The 21,087-nt window shown below is 42.5% G+C and overlaps 1 protein-coding gene and 1 long non-coding RNA gene across 3 annotated transcripts in view; one reads left to right on the top strand and one right to left on the bottom strand.

Moving 5' to 3' along the window:
• Nucleotides 1-4,578: 4,578 nt before the first annotated feature.
• syt10 (synaptotagmin X) lies at nucleotides 4,579-19,068 on the top strand. 2 transcript variants are annotated; one of them, XM_074698754.1, is made up of 7 exons: nucleotides 4,579-5,023; nucleotides 5,603-5,996; nucleotides 9,508-10,069; nucleotides 12,866-12,986; nucleotides 13,201-13,372; nucleotides 13,471-13,600; nucleotides 15,899-19,068. In XM_074698754.1, exons 1-7 carry the CDS (start codon nucleotides 4,837-4,839, stop codon nucleotides 15,968-15,970), a joined length of 1,638 nt encoding a protein of 545 aa, XP_074554855.1. In that variant the 5' UTR covers nucleotides 4,579-4,836; the 3' UTR covers nucleotides 15,971-19,068. The 2 variants fall into 2 exon arrangements, with proteins under 2 accessions (XP_074554855.1, XP_074554854.1); XM_074698753.1 differs by having other exon boundaries at nucleotides 4,579-5,038.
• LOC141810897 (uncharacterized) overlaps nucleotides 15,927-21,087 on the bottom strand; it is a 27,678-nt gene continuing 22,517 nt past the window's right edge. Inside the window, exon 3 of the long non-coding RNA XR_012600132.1 lies at nucleotides 15,927-15,985. This is a non-coding gene — a long non-coding RNA (uncharacterized LOC141810897). The remainder of the gene's footprint in view (nucleotides 15,986-21,087) is intronic.

The following is a 21,087-nucleotide window of genomic DNA, read 5'->3' as shown; positions in this document are numbered from 1 at the left end:
TTAAGATTTAGAAATCTTGGATAAATTTTTAGAATGAAAACTTAATGTTTAGAAACATAGAAGAAGAAGATTTACTTTATTAATCCCCTTGGGGGGAAATTCTGATTTTTTACTATCTGAGTCATGCTATAAACACAAACACATGCACAAACAGCACTTTTTGCACCAAAACATGCAACGATTACAGAAGTCAGAGTGATGGTGCTGCACTATCAATGCCCACCTGAGCAGTTGGGGGTTTTTGGTGCCTTGCTCAAGGGCAGAATGACATGTGACTCCCTATGGATGTAACTACACATCAGACCAGCGCTCCTGAGTGGACATAAGGGACTGATGATCGGTCTGATACACCTCAGACCGCAGGGAAATCACTGAGAGTGGCGGCAGTTTCAGATCCAGTGAAACGAAGGCGATCAGGCTGATGGATCTGACTGGATCAATTATTTTATTTGTCTGAGACCTTCTCGCTCTAAAGTCAGACTCTGTTTTGTATTTAGGTCAGAGTGTGAGCAGTGTTGGCTTTATAACAACGTAACCTTTCATAATCCTGCTTTTCTTCCCTTCCTGTCTCCAATTAGAAACCTCTAACTATTTCAGAGCAGGGCCGGTTTTCCTCTCTGCTCGCTCAGGAGCTGCACCAATCCAGTTCATTTCTGTTCAATTCTACTCGAGACATCAACAGCCGTTATCAACAAGCAATGTCCCAGACAGTTTACTGACATTACGTGTTGTCTAGGAGACGGCCCGTTAGGAATCATGTGCCTCGTGTCAGGAGAGTTGGTGTTGGGATTAGAGCATCATGGGAAATAAAACACTCTGAGGAGATAGAGGAGACGTTCGGCAGAGTCAAACTGTGACTAGATGAAAAATGAAAGTTATTTGTCTGGTGATTTGCTTCAGTTTTTCAGGTGGAATAATGTGCTTTTGTCTGAGTCTCTTTACTAAAACCTATAACCTTTGACCCTTAGCAGGATTTCTAGTGTGTGTGAATTTAAAGGAGCATTCCTGACAGGTTGGTATTTGTGAAGTCATCCATAAATGCAACAGGAAGCCTTCCTGCAGTTGGCGTAATTGCCCTTCTGTGCAGCATTTGTGCTGTTCAGTAATTGTATTATAATCCATACAGCAGCCAAACTGCCGGCTCCGTGCGTATGTGCTTCATATTTATTTCATTGAATTAATTTGAGTCTGTTCAGCCGGCGCCTGCTCTCCACAGCGCTTTATAAATGTGCCCTTCTGTTGTTTAATCCACAGCTCTGGAGGTCCTCCAAACAGCCCCTGGTTTGGCTTCATGAAGAAAGACAGCGTCAGGCGTGATGCTGATGAATGTACCCCAGTGCTCTTATGTGAGGCTGGGAATAATTTATAACAGAGAGAAACAAGCGCTGATCAGGAGGAGATGGAGTGGACGACATGACTTTGACTGCATACTTACTCTGTGGGACTGTTTCCACCATCTGGTGTCACAAACTGCAAGAAGCAGGAGTCTGCAGCCGTACCGAGAAAGTTTCAGAGATTTTGGATCTTTCTCTGAAGAAAACTGTCGATTATATGTTCATGTTATGTTGATCTTTAAAAGAAAAACTTATAAAGCAGCTCCTCCATTGCAAATCCTGGAACCATTCTCCAAAGTGTGAAATGAGCATGAGCCCTGAGGCTGCATTAGATTTCCTGTCATCATGAGATTGACTATAAATGATCATGTTTCAGACTAAATTAACAGGATTTTGAGAGGAAACAAAAAAATCCAGCGAGAGAAATCAGTTTTTCACTCTGTTATTGATGACTCTGCACCACAAGATCTGCACAAGATCTGCACCACAAGATCTGCACCACAAGATCTGCACAAGATCTGCACCACAAGATCTGCACAAGATCTGCACAAGATCTGCACCACAAGATCTGCACAAGATCTGCACAAGATCTGCACCACAAGATCTGCACCACAAGATCTGCACCATAAGATCTGCACCACAAGATCTGCACCACAAGATCTGTATAAGATCTGCACCATAAGATCTGCACCACAAGATCTGCACAAGATCTGCACCACAAGATCTGCACAAGATCTGCACCATAAGATCTGCACCACAAGATCTACACATAATTTGCACCACAAGATCTGCACATTATCAACACAAGATCTGCACAAGATCTGCACAAGATCTGCACCACAAGATCTGCACCACAAGATCTGCACCATAAGATCTGCACCACAAGATCTGCACAAGATCTGCACCACAAGATCTGCACCACAAGATCTGTATAAGATCTGCACCATAAGATCTGCACCACAAGATCTGCACAAGATCTGCACCACAAGATCTGCACAAGATCTGCACCATAAGATCTGCACCACAAGATCTACACATAATTTGCACCACAAGATCTGCACATTATCAACACAAGATCTGCACCCCAAGATCAGTACAAGATCTGCACAAGATCTTCACCACAAGATCTACACTACGAGACCTGCACCACAAGTTTTGCACCACAGGATCTGCAAATGATCTGCACAAGATCTGCATCACACAATCTGCACAAGATCTACAACATGAGACTGGCACCTTTAGATCTGCACCACAAGATCTGTACAAGATCTGTACAAGATCTGCACTACAAGACCTGCACCAAGAGATTTGCAGAAGATGAGCATGAGATTTGCATGAGACTTGCTGAACTGATGATGTCACCAAAAAAGGATCTCCTAGCTTAGTAGTTATTAACTGGGGTTTAGGGCCCAAAACTATGTCATGGACATGTTTTTGGAGGATACTACAGGGGCACCAGAGGGGGAAAAATAAAGACTAACAAAAGCACCATTCTTTGGTGCTGTTTGTTGAGTGGAAGTAAATACAGCTTGTTTCATCCTCTCTGTCACAGCAGCTATCGTCTCCTCTCTGGCAGCCATAACTTCCAGTTTCCCTTGGCTACAGCGCTGAGCCCCCTGCTGACACGGAGAGAAGGTGGGATAAGAGTCGTGCTCCTGGAGGCAACAATGTGGTTTCTGCTGTGACGAAGAGTCCTGAATAATCTGAGTGTCTTTCTTTTTGCCTGTTACGAAATATTTGTGTGTGGTGGAGAAGAGACGGAGCAGACACATGGTCATGTTTCTTATTATCCTCAAATACAGCTTTTCAAATTCTGTTTCTCCAAACAATACCTCAAAGTCACTGTCATTAAACACATTCAGCACCGTTAATTAGTCCTTTTTATTAAACATCTGAGGTTAAAAGAGACCAAGAGTCTCCTGTTTTGTGGTTTTCAGCGTCCAATTTAATGACTTTTAGAGTTTTAACTTGCTGTCATTGGTGAAAGATTGATGCTTCATTTGCTGGTTTTATTTTCACCTTCTGCTCTTCAAAACTGAGGGGTCAAAGTTGAGAACCAAACAGGGGCGTAGCTATAATTAGGCAAACACAGGCAGTTGCCTGGGGCCCCAAGATTCTCAGGGGTCCCCAAAGCATCTCTTAAAAACTGATTTATGAAGTTCTCTTCAACTGAAAGCATTTCATTTTCAATGGGCTATTCCATGTTACAACACATCTGAAAATTTGATTCAGGAAGAAAGTGGTAAAAACATTAACATTAACTTTAAAATAATAGTACCAAAAAGTATGGTAACTGTAAATATCACCTCTTTCAGTAGTTTTTTTTCCAGTTTTATGTTGTGCTTGATATTTACACATTTTTTCTTTACTAAATTAATTTTTCAATATTTACCTATTGTAATGTTTTTCACTTCATACTTTCTTGTTTGTTACTGTTACTCTGTAAATTCCCCACTGTGGGACAAATAAGCTGTCAATGGACCATAAAAGATTTCAAATCCAGGATAAAGTGGACTAAATTATGTATTCACATTTTTCTAAATCAAACTAAAGTACAGAACTTGAGGAAATGCATTTAGTTGCGTTAAGTTACCATGTACAAGATTAGCACTGTCTCATGTCTTGATTCTCAGAAAGAGACAGTGGACCCAGGGAAGGCCAGTCTAGCTCTGAGGAAGATGAGTTACAAGGACATGGAGGGCCCCATTGACTGGGTTTGCCTTGGGCCCCCAAACCACTAAATACGCCCCTGGTACCAAATACCTGAAACGAGTTACATGAACCACTTTTCCACAGATAAAGAGCCTGAAAACACAGACTTAGTTTAATTCTGCTCTTGAGCGATGTGCTGCTTCTAATTTCAGACTTTTATAGAAATAAAAAATTTTTTATTTAAAGCAGAAATTGCAAAAGCTGACTGGATTTGAATAATTAAAGACTGGATGAACTAAAGTAAAGCTTTAAGAATCTAACAGAAAGAAAAAATCTGAAGAGTTTTATGGTTTTAAAAAGGAAAGCTGGAATTTTAATTATATGAAATACTTTAATACATGTGTTTGATCACAGCGGAGAAAGACCTGTTGGGGGCTGGGAAGACGAGTCAATAAAGCAGCATGTGTTGGAAAAGAGGCGGAGACACACACACACACACACACACACACACACACACACACACACACACACACACACACACACACACACACACACACACACACACACACACACACACACAGAGCCGGGGAACTCTCTCGATGTTTGGAGAAAAAGTAATTCGGTGACAACCACCCGCTGACAGCTCACACCATCAACCTGACGCGCACAGCTGTGGGACACATCGAGGGCTGGACTTCATCTCTCTGCAGCCACCACCGCTACAGCCACAGCAGCGCGCGCGCGTCTCGTGGCCAGTCGTTCCTCGTTCCGCGCCACGCGCCAGTTATGGCTCAGGACGCAGCGCGCCTCACTGCTGCACTCCGCGGCGCATAGATCAACAGGTGCGCAGATGAACCGCCGCCCTCCTGGCTCCTCCGGCGTGCAATGGCTTAACAGGCGAGACATGAGTGTCCGGACGGAGGACAGCATCACCTTGTGCCAAAGGGCTCTCCAGATCGTCACGGAACTTTGTCTCACGGGACACGTGGACCGGGAGAAATGCGCGGATATATTTCCACTGGAGAGCCCCATACCAGGTAAAGGACACGCAGGTAAATAAAAAAAAGTCGTTTTCTCACCCGTTACCCTCTAAAGAGACCCTGTAGTTGAAGAAAAACCTGCGTTTCTTTTTCTTTAAACTTCATTTCACCTCAGAGTTCGTGTGTTTCAGCGTTTTGAACAGTTGTGATCGTGTTTCTCTACCTGTTACGCATCTTGCTGCAGCTCAGTGCAGACTGATGGAGCAGCAACAGGTGGGGAATAGACAGAGGCTCTCCTCTTTTTTCCTTTCCTTCACAGTCTGAGGTTTTTTTTTAATCTTGCTCTTTAGGAAAGTTTTAACGTTTCACTTCAATGAGGAGATTTCTGAGCAGGTGGAGACCAAATGTGTCTCTTTAGTCATGTGATGCTCTGGATGCAGAGGTTTGAAATGACTTTTCACTGTCCTGCTTTATCAAACAGGTGCATATTCTGCCTTTTCTTTCTTACAGCTTGCCTTCTCTCCTCTTCTCTCTTTCTCCCTTGCATGTTTGTCTGTCCTATTTTGTCTCTTTGCTCGCACATCTCTTCTTTTCTCTGTCCTCCTCCTCCTTCTTCTCCTCCATGGTTACATGTAGACATCTCTATTAGTCTCCTAGCTGTGGTCGTGGGTTTCTGTGGCCTCGCCCTGTTGGTAGTCTCTCTCTTTGTCTTTTGGAAGCTGTGCTGGCCGCTCTGGAGGAGCAAGACTCTGACAACCCACGCTGAAAATGGCCTTCGAGTGGGTTTCCCCGAGGTCCCGCAGCCTAACTCTGCTCCGGCTAACGAGTGCAAAGCTGCGGAGGCGGAGAAGAAGTACCCCCTGGAGGTGAAGATGAATGGACGGAGCACTGTGAAGCTCCTGGAGGCGGCCATGAAGATCAGCCAGACATCTCCAGACATCCCCGCAGAGGTCCAAACGGCTCTGAGGGAGAAGCTGAGCCAGCAGGCCAAGATCCAGAGGCAGACCACTGAGCCAACCTCGTCCTCCAGGTACCCCACATGAACCCACTCTGATCACATGTTAGGATTAAAGCACAATGCGCCTTTGAACCCTCTCCCCCCTCTAAACACTGACGCCCTCACTCTGTAAAAACAGTCCTGGCACATCGTGACACTCGCCAATGTCCTTGAGGTGCTTTGGCACGTGTCATGAGAGCATCACTGACCGGCTGCTGCCCTTGAAACACAGTCACACGTCGAACCGTGTGTCACTTCCTCTGTCTGAAAACATCACCTCCTGAAGGCTCTTCAGCGAGGGCAGCGGCACATCTCCTCGCCTCAGAATGAACCCTATAATCTCCGCTACGTGCGAGTCAAAGTGCTATGGTAACAAAGTGGAAGCAGCCCGTGTAATTACACACCCTGCTCCTGCTCCTCGTTGTTTTCCAGCACTGTGTTTAAACTACAACCTCCATAATTAGCAGAGCTGAAGGGTGGGAGCTGTCATGGCGGCTGGTTGCTTTCTGGGGAGACGCACCAGGCAGCTGTGCCCACTTTCTCAGAGGAAGACGTTATTGACAGCGGCCTCGGTGTGTCGTTAGAGGCTCGTTAATTAAGCTTATATGAGGACAAATGTCTCCATAAATAACACTCCCACCAGGGGTGCAGAAAGGCAAGGTCGAAGACTGCAACGCCCACTGTCCTCAGCTGTACACCCACTCTGAGGCAGTGATTTCTGTGTTTCCTGATTGTTTCCTCTCTGGGTGACAGACTTTGTGAAACATCAGGACATGTGATGAATTGTGGTTACCAGGAACAAACAAAGTCAAACAAACATCAGAAACAAAAAGAAAGAAGAAGATCTGCATGTTTCCAACCAAATAAAGCCCAAACATTTATCCAAACTTAATCTCCACTATAAACAAAATTAACAAGCTTAACCCTTAAAGTTTTCAAGCTGCTATGTTGTCTTGGTATAAAAATAATGTGGGGGCCTGCAGTTCCTGAAGTGTCCACTAGAGGCTGGCTGCAGCAGCACAGGAAACCACATACACACCCATTCAAAAACATGTTTTGTCTTATTTTTAGTAGAAAATCTCTTTTTAAACCTAACATGAGCCACATTTACCTGACCTCTCCAGAAAAATTTCTTATTTTAAGTTATTTAAAGACAAAAATGAGGTCTGAATTGCTTGAAACAAGTTTAAAAAATCTGCCTATGGAACAAGAGAAAAGTTACTTTTATTAGGACATTTTTTTTTGTTTCAAGCAAATTTTAGAGCAAATTTCTCTTGTTCCATTTTCCGATATTTTTTACTTGTTACAAGCAATTTAGACCTCATTTTTGTCCTCAAACAAATTGAAACAAGACATTTCTGGACTGGTCAGCTTAATGTGGCTCATATCGAGTATAATAAGACAATTCTTACTTGAAATAAGACAAAAACACTGTACGGGGGAAGAATTACTATATAAGTCAATATTTTTTAAATTATCAAGCTTATAATTTTACCAATTAAGGGTGCAGCTGATTTGACTGACAGGTGGACGCCCTGCCAGGTAACTAGAGATCTTCCTCTTTTTCAAACTTGAGCAAAGTTTGGTTGGGTTTGGCACTTCACCTGCTGCCAATGGTTTTACCAAAACAACAGACAAACAAGTTAGAAAGAGGCAAACTGGTTGGATGTTGAGAAAAGAAAGCATGAACGACTTTGCAGCTCTCTGCTTCAGCCTGTACGTGCAGACTTTTCTTTCGAAGGATGAATTTGATATACAAACAGGCTCAAAGTGATGTTGCCACAAAAACTGCTCCCCCTGGTGACTGGCTGCAGTATAGGTCAAAAAATCCAGCTCCCCAGTCATTCCAGATGGGCTGTGGTCAAACTTTAAAAAATTAATACACTTTGTAGAAATGTTTCTCACATCCGATTGTTGAGGTGATTTGAAGATATTATTGGGCTGCCTTGTACTCAAGTCCTCTTGTTTCTAAAAAATGTTGTTTTCATTAGTTATATGAGGTTAAAAATGAGGTTTTACGTCACGTTTAAAATTTGTTTATTTATTCTCATGTAGCTTAAACCAACTCATGATTTCAGCTTTCGACATCAGCTAGCCTGCTGCTGCTTTTTTTTGTGATAAGGTTATTTTGGGACAGATAGCGCCCTAGCATAACTTTAAGAGTCGAGCTAGTCCACTTCAACTTCTAAGCTCTACTTCTTATCAGCTGATCTCTTTTTAAAACCCTCATATCATGAGATGAGTTGGTGTCAGCTTTGAAAAACTGCCAGAAGTGAAGAAAAAGTTTCTAATGAACTGAAACGACTTTTAACTTTTAATGTTTGTAGTGACGCTGAGAAAGGAAGCAATAAGAAGTGGCCTTTATCTCTGCTGTAAATACTGGATTTAGTGTAATCCTCTGTGGATTTATTGGAAGTTATGGTTTAAAAGGAATTAAGAGGCTCAAAGAAACCAACAGCAGAAAAGACGGCATGTTTTTCATGTTGTTTTCAACAAATGAGTGTGTTAGTATTATATTCACAGCCCCGCTTCCTCATTTGTGCCGCGGCTGTCAGATTGCCGTGATTGTCCTACTGTCAGCAAGGAGGAGGGCCAGTTGCTAAGAGACAAGATTGGCTTGATGTTGGTCTCCTCAAAAGATGTCAACTTCACAGAGATACGCAGCACTCAGGTGGTTCTCTTCAGGGCTCACAAGCCGTGCGCTGGACACGGGTTTCCATTTTTAGAGAAACACATTCAGTGACGATGAATAATGAAAGCAACATTAAGTTTTCACATTCATGTCTTTTGTGGTCCTGCTTATTGATTCCCTGGGCTTCTTTCAAGGTTGAGGTAGCTGCGCTCGGCTTGAAAAGCACATTGTTGAATTGTTGTTGAGTTTTCTGGAACATTTGTCAAGCTGAGAAAATTACTTTGTGCGAGTAAAATCTTTGTCCAGGTCTCTTTTGGTGGTTTCAGGTAGAGAGCACCAACATGCAGGTGGTAAATCCAAAGAAAAGGTGGAAAAAATGTGTAATTGCAACCCAGTCAACACACCCCACAACAAAAGGTTAAACTTTTTGCATGAAATAGTTTTTCTTTTGGTGGGAGAGCCCTGTTTTGGGAGTTCCTGCCCTATTGTGTGTCAGAGTGGAAGACAAAGCCTGTGGCAGTAAGAGCACACCTTCCCACTCTGTCATGTGCATACAGGAAAAGCTAAGGCAAGGAGAGCAACAGCAAAGAGTCCTGGGATAAAAAACTAGAGCAAGCACCTGAGAAAATACATATGACCCTGATAAAATCAGACACAGCAGAAGAAGAGGTACCCTTTAAGGAACATCATGGGCGTGTTGAACCATTGCTTAGGAAGAGATGTTTATGAAATCAGCTACTTTCAACATTTACAGCTTTTATCGTGAGCCTCTTTCCTAAAATCTAAAGACCAATGAAAGGCCATTCATCAAGCAGTACGTCATGAAAACTGACATCGTCTTCCGTTAAATTAAACCTAACCATGACTCTGACTCTGAGACATTTTCTGAACGCCCTTTTCCCTTTTCAACAGGCACAACTCGTTCCGGCGCCACCTACCCCGTCAGATGAATGTCACCAGCTTCGACTTCAACATGGACAAAGTGCCTCTCCGCCAGTCCTCCACGGTGAGCATCGGAAGAATAAAACCCGAACTCTACAAGCAGAAGTCTGTGGACTCGGAGGGCGAGGTCAAAGAACCCGTAGAGACTTGTGGAAAGCTCAGCTTCTCTCTGCGCTACGACTACGAGGAGCAGTCGCTGGTGGTAAGAATCCTCAAAGCCTTGGATCTACCCGCCAAAGACTTCACAGGCACGTCCGACCCCTACGTGAAGATCTACCTGCTACCAGAGAGGAAGAAGAAGTTCCAGACACGAGTCCACCGCAAGAACCTGAACCCCGTGTTCGACGAGGCTTTCTGCTTCCCGGTGGCGTACGACGAGGTCTGTAACCGGAAGCTGCACTTCAGCGTCTACGACTTCGACCGCTTCACCAGCCATGACATGATCGGCGAGGTGGTCGTGGAGAACCTGTTTGAACTCTCAGATCTTTCAAGGGAAGCTGTGGTGTGGAAGGACATTCACGCTGCAACCACCGTGAGTTTTTTTTTCCACATTTCCTAAAGGCCAAATCTTCAGCAGAGCTCTGTTATCATTCTGTAAACACTCTGTGAATGGAGCTGATTTCATTAAGCTCTGAACATGAAGTCCTGAAGTGCTGACTCACTCATCGGAGTCTGAATGCATGAGCTCTGTTCCACGACAAGGGCAGGGGGAACAAATTGTGTGATTATACGACTATAAAAGCTTTAGGAAAGCTTTTGATGAGCCAAACACCCACACGTATTTTTCAGAAAGTGCTGGAGCAAATATAGACTCAGACAAATGATCTATTTTCTCCTTTTGTCAGCAGCAATATGTTCTTAGATTTGACTCTGCGAACACAGTGATCAGCTGGAGCCTGATGCAGAGAGTTTGTCCTGGTTTGAACTCCCCTTAACAAAGGAGAGGTTGTTATTTAGTCCGCCACGTGTTCAGATGGAGACTAACAAGAAATCATTTCCTTTAGAAGAGTCTGAAAGACGTTAATTAAGCTATTTGGAAAACTACTTTCACTCTTACTGCTCTGCATTTAAAAGATAAATATGGTAATTTAGACTCCACTTTTTTTCTTTTCTTACTCTAAAGTCACCTGATGACTTTTCTTTACCTTTTCAAAATAAAAAGATTGCCTCACAGTTGTGGCTGAAATACACCAGATGCGTCTCCAGTCCGTCATGGCACCAGATCAGATAGGTTTCCATTCAAGTCAATCCGTCAACGCACACTGGTTCCCCTCCATTGCGGTCTGGCTGCGCGGCCATCCTGTTTTTGCTGGACGCAGAGCAGTGACGTGTAAATTTAGTGTAGGGAAGATCGACCAGGACAGGAAGTCGTGACTGGAAACTGCGTGAAAACACCCAGTGACTTTCAAAATAAAACAGTGTCAAAATCAGTTCGTACTTAGTTTGACTAAGACAACAAATGGACAAAATGAGTGGAGCCAGATCAAAAGTCAACAGATTTGAGGTTAGATTGAGGGATCATCAAAAGAGTTGGAAGCGCAGGAACTTTTTGGTCTCGCGACTTTAGCTGTCTGTTGGTCAAAGGCTTGCTGGACTGAACACGCAACCAGTGTGCGTTAACAAATGTAGACATGGTCTCGCCTCAAGACTTACAGATAGACATCCTTAAACATCCTTAAACAGCATTAAGGATGAGGATCTTGATTGTTGCCCAGCTGTGTCTACTGACACTGAAAGAATGAAGTTACAACAAGTAGATCGGAAGTTACTTTGTTTCCAGCAGACCTATGACCTTAAAGTGATACTCCGGGATGGAACAAGTTGGGTCCTATTACAAGGTTTAGGGCAGAAATTACCCCTACAGCAGTGTTTTTGTGCAGCAGAAGCCCAGAGTGCTCGCACCAAACACCCCCTCCCTGCTCCTCTGCCGGTTTCCTCTGCACTCAGACGAGGCCATATTTTACTTGACCAAAAACACAAATAAACGGACTCCCACAGAAAAAATCTGATATCGGTCTGCATTCACGCTTTATTTAGAGAATTTTCAGCGCATTACTTTCACACAAAAACACCGCTAAATAAGGCTCTAGTTCTCATCATGTCTCTTCGTCCTGGCAGACTACCTGCGTTTGTTTATATCTGGCACACCACGCGCGGACTAATACACTAAGCGGCGAGGTAGAGGCTAAAGTTTTTGCCACAGTGTCAACAGGCAGGGGTATATTTTTTGGTACAAGGTGTGATCGTGTAGTCATTGAAATCACTTTTTCTGCTAGAAATAAGTTGCGAAAAGGAAGTTGTCCTGGATAAGGTGTGCCCCATAATGTTGGTTTTAACAATGCACACAGGAGGCTATCCCAGCACCATTTGCACAACTTTGCCCTCCTCACTCACGGTTGCAATAACTGGGAGGTTACCAGTAACAAAGGCATTCTGGGTTTTTCTTGCAAGCTGTACCTCTGCTAAACCACTGGGAGAATCAAAGGTGAAGATTTATTCATTTTAAAATCTGCTGAATGTTTGGCGTTATGGTTGTCAGATTTGGGACCATCATCTTCCGTAGGCGCTGGTGAAACCGGTTTCTACCCTCATGTAAGAAGAAGACCTGGCTCTACATAAATCACCTGTTTGCGCAAAAATAAGATAAGAAAAACAAAATATACCATGATATAAATCTTTTCTTATACCACTCAGGACTAGTTTCACTGTTAGCCCAGTGCGCCCCATGTACCGCTTTTTATTTCAGCCATCTCATATCGAATTGAGGCACAATTCCTCTCCACATACAAAGTTGGGATTTTGGCCAATCAGAGCCCAGCTTTTAGAAAGTACTCATACCTGTCAATAGAGATTCATGTGAGGTGTGTGAGCTTTGTGTATAATGAAGATAACACCAACGTCCTCTGACTGCAGGCTGTAGATTAACTTCAGACTCCCTCCTGTGCCAACACCTGAGGGCAGCTTCTGCGTCTCAGGGACTTCACTTTAAGGTGTTGGCTGCTCCACTCTCTTCACATACCAGCTTTACAGCGTATGACGCTTTTCCAAAAGTCAAGAGCAGGGGTGTTTAATCCTATAGCTGATTTTACTGGAAAGAGTGAAAAGAGAATTTGCCTCCAGCTCCGTGTTGGTAGACTACTTTTGCAACTAACTTTAAGTTGTATAACTTTTCAGATAAGACTTTAAAGTTTCTGGCATGATATAAAGTTTTATCAGATATATTTTTCCCAGTTGTGTTGTTTTCTAGCGCCTAATTTGAGTCTTAGCAGAGGAAGATGTATAAAAGAAAGGTAATAGAAATAAGAATCTCTCTGGCTTTGTCCTCTAGGAGAGCGTCGACCTTGGAGAGATCATGTACTCGTTGTGCTACCTTCCCACAGCGGGGAGGATGACCCTGACTGTCATCAAATGCAGAAACCTGAAAGCCATGGACATCACAGGAGCTTCAGGTAACCAGACAGGATGCAAGATGTTTCTCACATCCAAACCTCAGCCTGAGATAAAATGAGACAGCAGGGGGCCACTTAGCATGGAAATGACACACCGAGTCTGGATGCAAGCTTTAGAAGAGCTAGACAGACTGTTTTCCTCTATAAAATTGATTTGTTTCTATAAATTCAGGATAAGCTCGGGTCATTGAATGATGGTGAACATGTTTCTCAGACCCGTATGTGAAGGTTTACCTGATATGTGACGGCCGGAGGTTAAAGAAGCGGAAAACAACCACCAAGAAAAGCACGCTCAACCCCGTGTACAACGAGGCCATCATCTTCGACATTCCCCCAGAGAACGTGGAACAAGTCAGTCTGAGCATCATGGTGATGGATTACGACCGGTGAGTCATGAATTTAGCACTAAAAAGGGTTTTAGATCACAGTATTTGTGTCTGTATTAAGAAAAGCTTCACAGTGAGGTGTGTTTTATCGCTGACAGGGTCGGACACAACGAGGTGATCGGTGTGTGTCACACCGGCCCGGATGCTGAGGGTTTAGGGCGAGATCACTGGAATGAGATGCTGGCTTATCCCCGGAAACCCATTACGCACTGGCACGCTCTAGGAGAGGTAATAACCCAGTTTCACTTTCATTTTTAAAGACAACGCATTTCTTTTTTGTTTTCGATGAAGTTTCGATAGGGATGGGTACCGAATTAAGTATTTTTGTAGGTACTGACCGAGTTCTGTCAAAAGAACCGAGGAATCAATTCACGAAAAATCAAAAGGTACCATGTTCAGGTACGTGAACACACCCTTGTGACTGTGAGGGAGTGAAAGAGAGGCGATTTCCATGCTGGGCATGAACACAGCATCATAAGCTTTTTTATTGAAGAATTAATGTGTTTAATTGAAAAAAATATGTATTTTATTATTAAACAAATTTTCATTTTTGCCACATAAACACAAAAAAAGTACCAAAAATTGGTAGCATTGAGAACCCATCCCTAATCGAAACTTCATCGAAAACTTTCACATATGAAACAACACGGTACCGATGCCCGGTACCTGGCAATCGGTACCGGTACTTAATGGCACCAATTTTCAATACTTTTTTGTGTGTATTTGGTAAAAAATATTAATTTGTTTAATCATGAAATGTATTTTTTTTTTAATTCAACATATTTATTCTTTACTATATAACCTTATAATGCTGTGTTCATGTCCAGCATGGAAAATCTCCTACTCTTCCACTTCCTCACAGTCACAAGGATGCATTTAGGAACCTAAACATGGAACCTTTTGATTTGTCGTGAAACTTCTTTTGACAGAATTCAGATGTTACCTAATTCAGTACCCATCCCAACTGGTGACGTATGATAAGACATGGACTCTATCTTTCAGTGCCATAATTACTGTAAAGGAGGCATCCTCATTTTTCTTACTCAGCCCTTACGTGGGACTGTTTCTTATTTTTATATTCCCAAAATATCAGCAGAAAGGGGATTTCTTAAGATTATAGGAAATCAATCTGGAGTCAGTCTGGACTTGGGATGTTTAAAAGTGACTTATTCCAAGTTGTGTATCTAAATTCACATACCTCCAGAGCGCCTCCTGCTGGTTCCTCATGTCTATGGTGGAGTGAATTAGTTTAACCAGAAACTTGACAAACTGACAAACCAAGCCATACTACATCATGATTTCTGTGACTGTTTACGTCCAGGTAGTAGAGCTTTATAGCATCATGACAGCAGATTATAATCAGAGCTGCAGCTCCAGCCAGTGGAGGGAGGCTGAAATACACCTTTGGTTGTTGGTTGACTATACACAAACATCCCAAGTCTTGACAAAACTCAGGTGATTCGAGTAACATCAACATCAGAAAATGTGTTTTGAGGGGGACACAGGTAGACTGAATTTGACCCGTGTGAAAACTGCTCCTAATAAAGAAATCTGCCACATTTACTGACCGGAACAAAAATCTGATTCTTTTCTGACTCAAAGGATAAAAAGCACAAAGACTGTTTTTACAGTTTCTGGAAGCTAACTGTCTCCCCCGTTTGTTTCTGTACTCTCATACTCTACATTTCATCAATGTCTCTTCCTCTTTTGCCACATCCCCATCTGACGAATAGGAAAACACAGGTGATTACTCATTTTCAGTGGTGAAACTACTACATATGCTTTGGTAAACACTGTGATCATAGGCACAAACCTCTTCCACTGTTGCTAGCATAAAGGCTAATGTGTTTTGAAGAGAGACTCTGTAGTATCTTTACATGATTTACAGCTCAATACAATCCCTGTTTTCCTTCATTGTGCCATTAGCTGCTTTTTCTTTAAGGCTTGCTGCTCAGCAACCCCCCTTCCCTCTGATTGGCCAGCCTTTTAGAGGCCAGGGGCGGGGCTAAGGGCAAGCCTTAGTGATTGAGGCCCCTCCAACATGTCATGAACCAGTTAGGAGATCCTCATGTAATGACCTCATCATTTCAGCAAGTCTCATGAAGATCTCATGAAGATCTCATGAAGCTTGTGTGTTAGCGACATGCTGGTTGTTAATTACCCGTAGGTGTGACTGTGAGTGTGTCTGGTTGTCTGTCTACATATCAGTCCTGTGACAGACTAATGACCCAATCCTCAGTGACAGCTGGGGCTGACTCCAGCCCTCATGTGACCCCAGCACATAGATGATAGGAGTGTACCCATGTGTCCTTTTATCCTCCTGATTTATAATACTGGAGCTTAAAAATCAGGCGTGCAAAAGTGAGTCATACTGTCCAAAACTAATCAACATATGAAATATATCAGCCATCCAACCCCTCTGCCTATGATCACAGTACATCCTGAAGCACAATGAAATGCTGTCTCATGGTAAATTGATGATAAAGCGTCTAAAGATTTCCTTTTCTCTGATATTTTACCTTTCAGTGGCCGGGAAGAGCAGCAAGCTTTGAGAGCCAAGGTTCGTGTCCTTCACCCAAACCTCCTCAGACGCCGTAGAGAAAACACCAACGTCTGTCAGAAACAAAGTTGTGTTTCCTTATTGGCATGTTCAGATTCATTTCTCACATTAACATGATCATAAAAACCATGTGTTGAGTTGTTTTAATCACTCATAAGAATGTTGGCTGCAGAGCTCTCAAGATGATGATTCAAGGGTTTGTTTTTATGTTATCTTTACATTGAGTAAAAGCTATGCTGCGTTCCCCATGAAAACAATGACTGGCCCCACCCTGCTGGATAGAAAATCTTTAAATTTGCTCTAGAAAAGCATCACAGGTGTGTTTCTATGTGATCAACCAGCCTTTGCTACCTGGAGACGTGAGGAGATCTCAGATTTAGAGGAATTGTAGCAAACACATGTAGCAGAAACAACGCAACTTTGTGTTTCAAAAACTTTGCAAACTTCAAACAGCCTACAGAAATTTAAATACAATAATTTTATATGTATTTTTATACAATTAAAGTAAATTAGAAAAGTAAATTAGTCCCTTAAAGGAATGATGGAAACAACAAATTTTCCTTCAGTTTTCCGCTGTTCACTGCTTTAAAGTGGCGAATCATCCAAAAGAGATGCACTCACATAATCTGTAACTTCTTACACATCATAAAACTGGAAAAGCCATCACTATAAGGGTTTACATTGCACCAGGAAATGGTGTAGCAGAAAGGCAAGGGGCTTTAATACAAGGAACAAAAAGGAGGGGGTTGACAATCTCACCGAGGCAGGAAGTGACGTCACCTTACACGTCAGGAGAGAGAAGAAATAAAACCGGACAGGACACACTAAAGCCTATTTTAGCCTAAGCCTACTTTTAAAGTTGCCAAATGTGCCAAGGAAAAAATGGACAAGCTTGACAGCCACAGCCTGGGATGAAGCAATCTGATTGGTCATCTCGGTGTCAAAGGCGGGGCTTACATTGTAAAGATGTTACTAGAAGCTTCTCTGAACATTTGCTGTTTTTACCTCAAATGATGACTCTGGAGAAACACACTTTTGATATTTTAAAGAATTAAAGCTCCTGTGGGGAACTTTGAGATTTTGTAGAGTTTGGCGCCCCCTTGTGGTAAAAGTGATATTTCTTGATTTTATCCTGCAACAAGTATTTCTTAAAGGTCCCATATTCTGCTCCTTTTCTGCAGTTTAATCTGGATCATTGATGTCTTCATGAAATGGTAGTAACATGTTTTGGTCCAAAAAGCCAATAAATCAAGCACAGCAGCATTGTTTCCAGGCTCTCATAGCCCCTCTGTTCAGAACGCTCTGATTTAGTGGGCGTGGCCTTCATATGTAAATGAGCCACCGCTGATACCGCCCCACTCTTCCACGTCACTGAGAGCGGCGCCACGAGCTCCGAGTGCACAATGTTTAGAAAACAGGGAAGCTCGTTTACCGTAACATTACAGGCTAAAACAACAGGCTAACCGCAGCTAAAGTTAGCATCCTGAAGCTAACACAGAGACAGGGGGGACACCGAGGAAAAGCTCTTCCATCTGCTCCACAGCACACAGCATGTAAAATACTCACATTTCCAGGGTCTGAGGTTTGTTGGAGGATGGTTGGTAATGCGCCTGGATTCAGGACCAGTCTATTGGCTAGCCCTCTGTTGGACTGTCCAAAGTTGGAAAAGCAGTCGGCCGTGAAGTGACTAGCACACACATGCACAGTTTTACTGAGTGTAGCTGGAACATTTCCTTGATAAATGAACTCTAGACACTTAGTCTGTCTTTTTCTGAGATGGGAGGCTTGTGCATGGAACTATGTGGCTGTTTACTGCCAAAAACAGAGCAGTGATGGCTCTCTAACTTTGGCATTTGGCACAGGGGAGTGGGCGTGGAGGAGGTTCGGGGGTATCTACTCCGGTGGAACAATCAGGTCAGACTTGCTCCTGATTGGTCAAAAAAGGGAATCGCTGACGTCTGCAAATCCCCAAAATCCAAACAGCTCGTTTAAGGTCAGGATTTTACATTCACAAGCACAACTTAGTACAGGTTTTGTCATTAAAAATCACATTTTGTGGGCTGGGAGGAAAGACAAAGACCCACAAATTTCACGAAAAGACTTAATAAAGTGATTTTTGCATAATATGGGACCTTTAACACAAAATTTCATCCTGATCTCAGTCATGTCTGAGTAAAAAGGTTGTGTTAGCTCCCCCTGCTGGTCATTTCAGGCTTTAAAAATGACACGCTTTGTTGCATTATAGATTTAGTCTCCTCACAGGAGCTTTAAGTTCAATAGTTTTAAAAGTCGCCACTGTGTAGAGCGTATAGTTAAAGATTTTTAAAAAATGAAAAAACTTCTTGATTATTTCTATTAGAAGCCAGAGTTTATGCAATTGATGGAGATTATCATTATGATGCCAGGCCACGCCCAAAAAGTTTAGCTCCGCCTCTGATCAAAGAAACTTATCTGTTTAGGTTAGCAAACACCCTGTTAGCCATGCTAGTCAAAAAACATTAAATCTTAGGAAGAGGAATCATCAGGGAATTATAATCCATCATTAATCTCATGTTTTTCATCCTAAAGTTAATTTAAACTCATCAGAAACGCAGCGTTGACACAGTTTCTACTTCGTAAGTGATAAACTAATTAAAAAAAACACATAGCAAATAGACGATGGCTATGTACTGTTATCTAACTTGCACATAAATATAATGATGCTTCTTTCCTGTGATGCCCTGAAAATAAATAGAAAATAAATATTTTTACTGTAGCATGTCTCCCAACCCTTCTGTCAGAAGATGTTTGAGTATTTAAAACCCAACTTTTTGTGTTTACATCGATATATAAACCTGTTGGCGGCACTGTTTGTATATAAGCAGAGGTGACATTCTGTGGTAACCTGATGAAAATAGACACATCACGATGTATTTCTATCGTTTGGTGATCATTTGAGGAGCTCGTAGTCGAGTCCGCGTTCTGTAATAGTTGAGTGAAGCCGACTCTACCTTCTGGAGCTGTTCTGTGTGTAGGAGTTTAGAGCTTTCAGACGTCTTTCTTTGCATAATGGTCCAAAATCTTTTCAGCAAGAGCAGCTGTAACTACCGTCATGTGTACAGTTTGTGATAACTTTTGTAACGATTTAAAGTCGACATTTGGAATATGATTTACTGTATCTGTTTCATATGTATTTTAACTAAATAAACTGTTAAGAGTCACAGCGGGAGGATGGATTATTTTTTAATTCAAAGGGAAAGTCAAAGCTTGAGTCAGTGGCAGCCAAAGGAGTAACATGATTGGACGACGTACCTGCCAATCAAGCTGCTGTTGAGGACAGAGGGTGCGTCTTAATGCGATAATTTAGTGCCTCCTTCGTGTTACCGGAAGTACTTTCTTAGTCGCCATTTTTGAAGACTGTCCCAAAGCGATAATTGTGCTCGAAGGAGAGAGGATGGAGGAGACTGATCGGAGGAGCACAAGAGCTGGCTTTGTCGAAGTCTTTTTTTTGACATACACGCCCACATACGGTATTCCACTCTCTGATTGGAAATTAGGTACTTTTAATTCTCTTTGAATTCTGCCAAAAGTAACGGGTACCGATTCATGTACAACCAAAAGGTACCATGTTTAGGTATCTAAACGCATCCTTGTGACTGTGAGAAAGCGGAAGAGAAGGAGATTTTCCATGCTGGACATGAACACAGCATTGCAAGGTTATATATTAATGAATAAATGTGTTAAACTGAAAAAAAAGATTTGATTATTAAACAAATTGATATTTTTTACCACATAAACACAAAAAAGTCCCGTAAATTGGTACCGTTGGGCACCAATACTGATTGCCAGATACTGGGCATTGGTACCGAATCATTTCAAATGTAACAAGTATCCATCCCTACATGGCAGTTGCTGATTTACTTTGTGTAAATCATGAAAAAGGGGATTTCTTTGGCCTTGTAAAGCAGAGGATTTAGCCACAAAAAGGTCGCTCATTTCGGCTTTATTTTTTCATCCATCACCAGTGTTATCATAAAGTCATCTCGTCTACCGTCTTCAGACTACGACTTCGAGTTTGATGGTTGTCCTTGTACTCAGGTTTGAGCCTGAGTACAAGGACGAGGAGCTCCATGATAAAAAAATATAGCCGAAATGAGTGATTTTGCAGAGATTATGTCCCGCGCTGAAGCTCCCTTGCCGTGGCCCCCGCTAAGTGCGGCTAAAATCGGCTGGATCTAAATAACTTCTGAAGGACTCCGAGCTGCACGATGTTTGTCTGAGTGAGTATATGAGCATGCACACACCTATAAATAAGGTCCAGGTGTCAAAAAAACAGAGTTGCCCTTTAAAGCACCCCTTGGCCTGGCCCTAATTGAAAACACTTGGGTGAAAGGGAAACCAGAAGAGCAAATTCCACTAAAACATAACTAAATACCAGTAACCTAAACATGTACTACTAGGAGCAAAGCAAAATCAAAATTAAGACAAAAAAAAACACACTCAGGAGCTCCACACTGGCCACTTAGGCACAGGTGTGGGGAAAACGGACCTGGTGAAACCTATTCATAACAGTGTTTTCAAGCAAGAAACCTCTGTCAGCCAATCAGAATGAATCACCATGATTCAGCTCTGATGTTTGAGAACTAAAACCTCAGTTTCCAGGCGAATACATAAAATCATGAAACCAGAGTTTCTAAAATCTTCACCTCGGCCGTAGTTTTCAGAAAACATAATTTTTAGTGACGTGAAACTATGGTTTCGTTTGGATGACAGGTACCCAGCTGTTTGGACATGGCCCAAGTCAATCACAGCGGGTCATCTCATTGTGGATGGATGGATGGAGGGAGGGAGGGGGAAACAAAAGCACCAATCAGAGATATTCAGCTTGAAGACTCCACTCACCAAAGTCTGTGGACTTCTGGAAAGTACTCCTCCAAAGTGAGGCCATTTCCTGGAGTAAATTTACCCTCCAGAACTAAATTTCTAACCTTATTAGTAAAACATTGATGAGGTACTCTGGGTCAGATTGTGCCAATTGTTCAAAACTTAATGAACTCTAATCAGAGGACTCACACGTTCAATCACTCCAATCAGGAGGGGATTACAACAGATGCCTTTGATTTGCAGCTCCTGGTAGTAGCTAGAACAGCTCATGGATGCCGAACAAAGACGTTTA

Source organism: Halichoeres trimaculatus, unplaced genomic scaffold, assembly GCF_033239565.1.
Source record: "Halichoeres trimaculatus isolate MK-OKI-2021-1 unplaced genomic scaffold, fHalTri1.1 fHalTri1_scaffold_21, whole genome shotgun sequence".
NCBI classification, from domain to species: Eukaryota; Metazoa; Chordata; class Actinopteri; order Labriformes; family Labridae; genus Halichoeres; species Halichoeres trimaculatus.
This window is presented reverse-complemented; position numbering and strand designations above follow the sequence as displayed.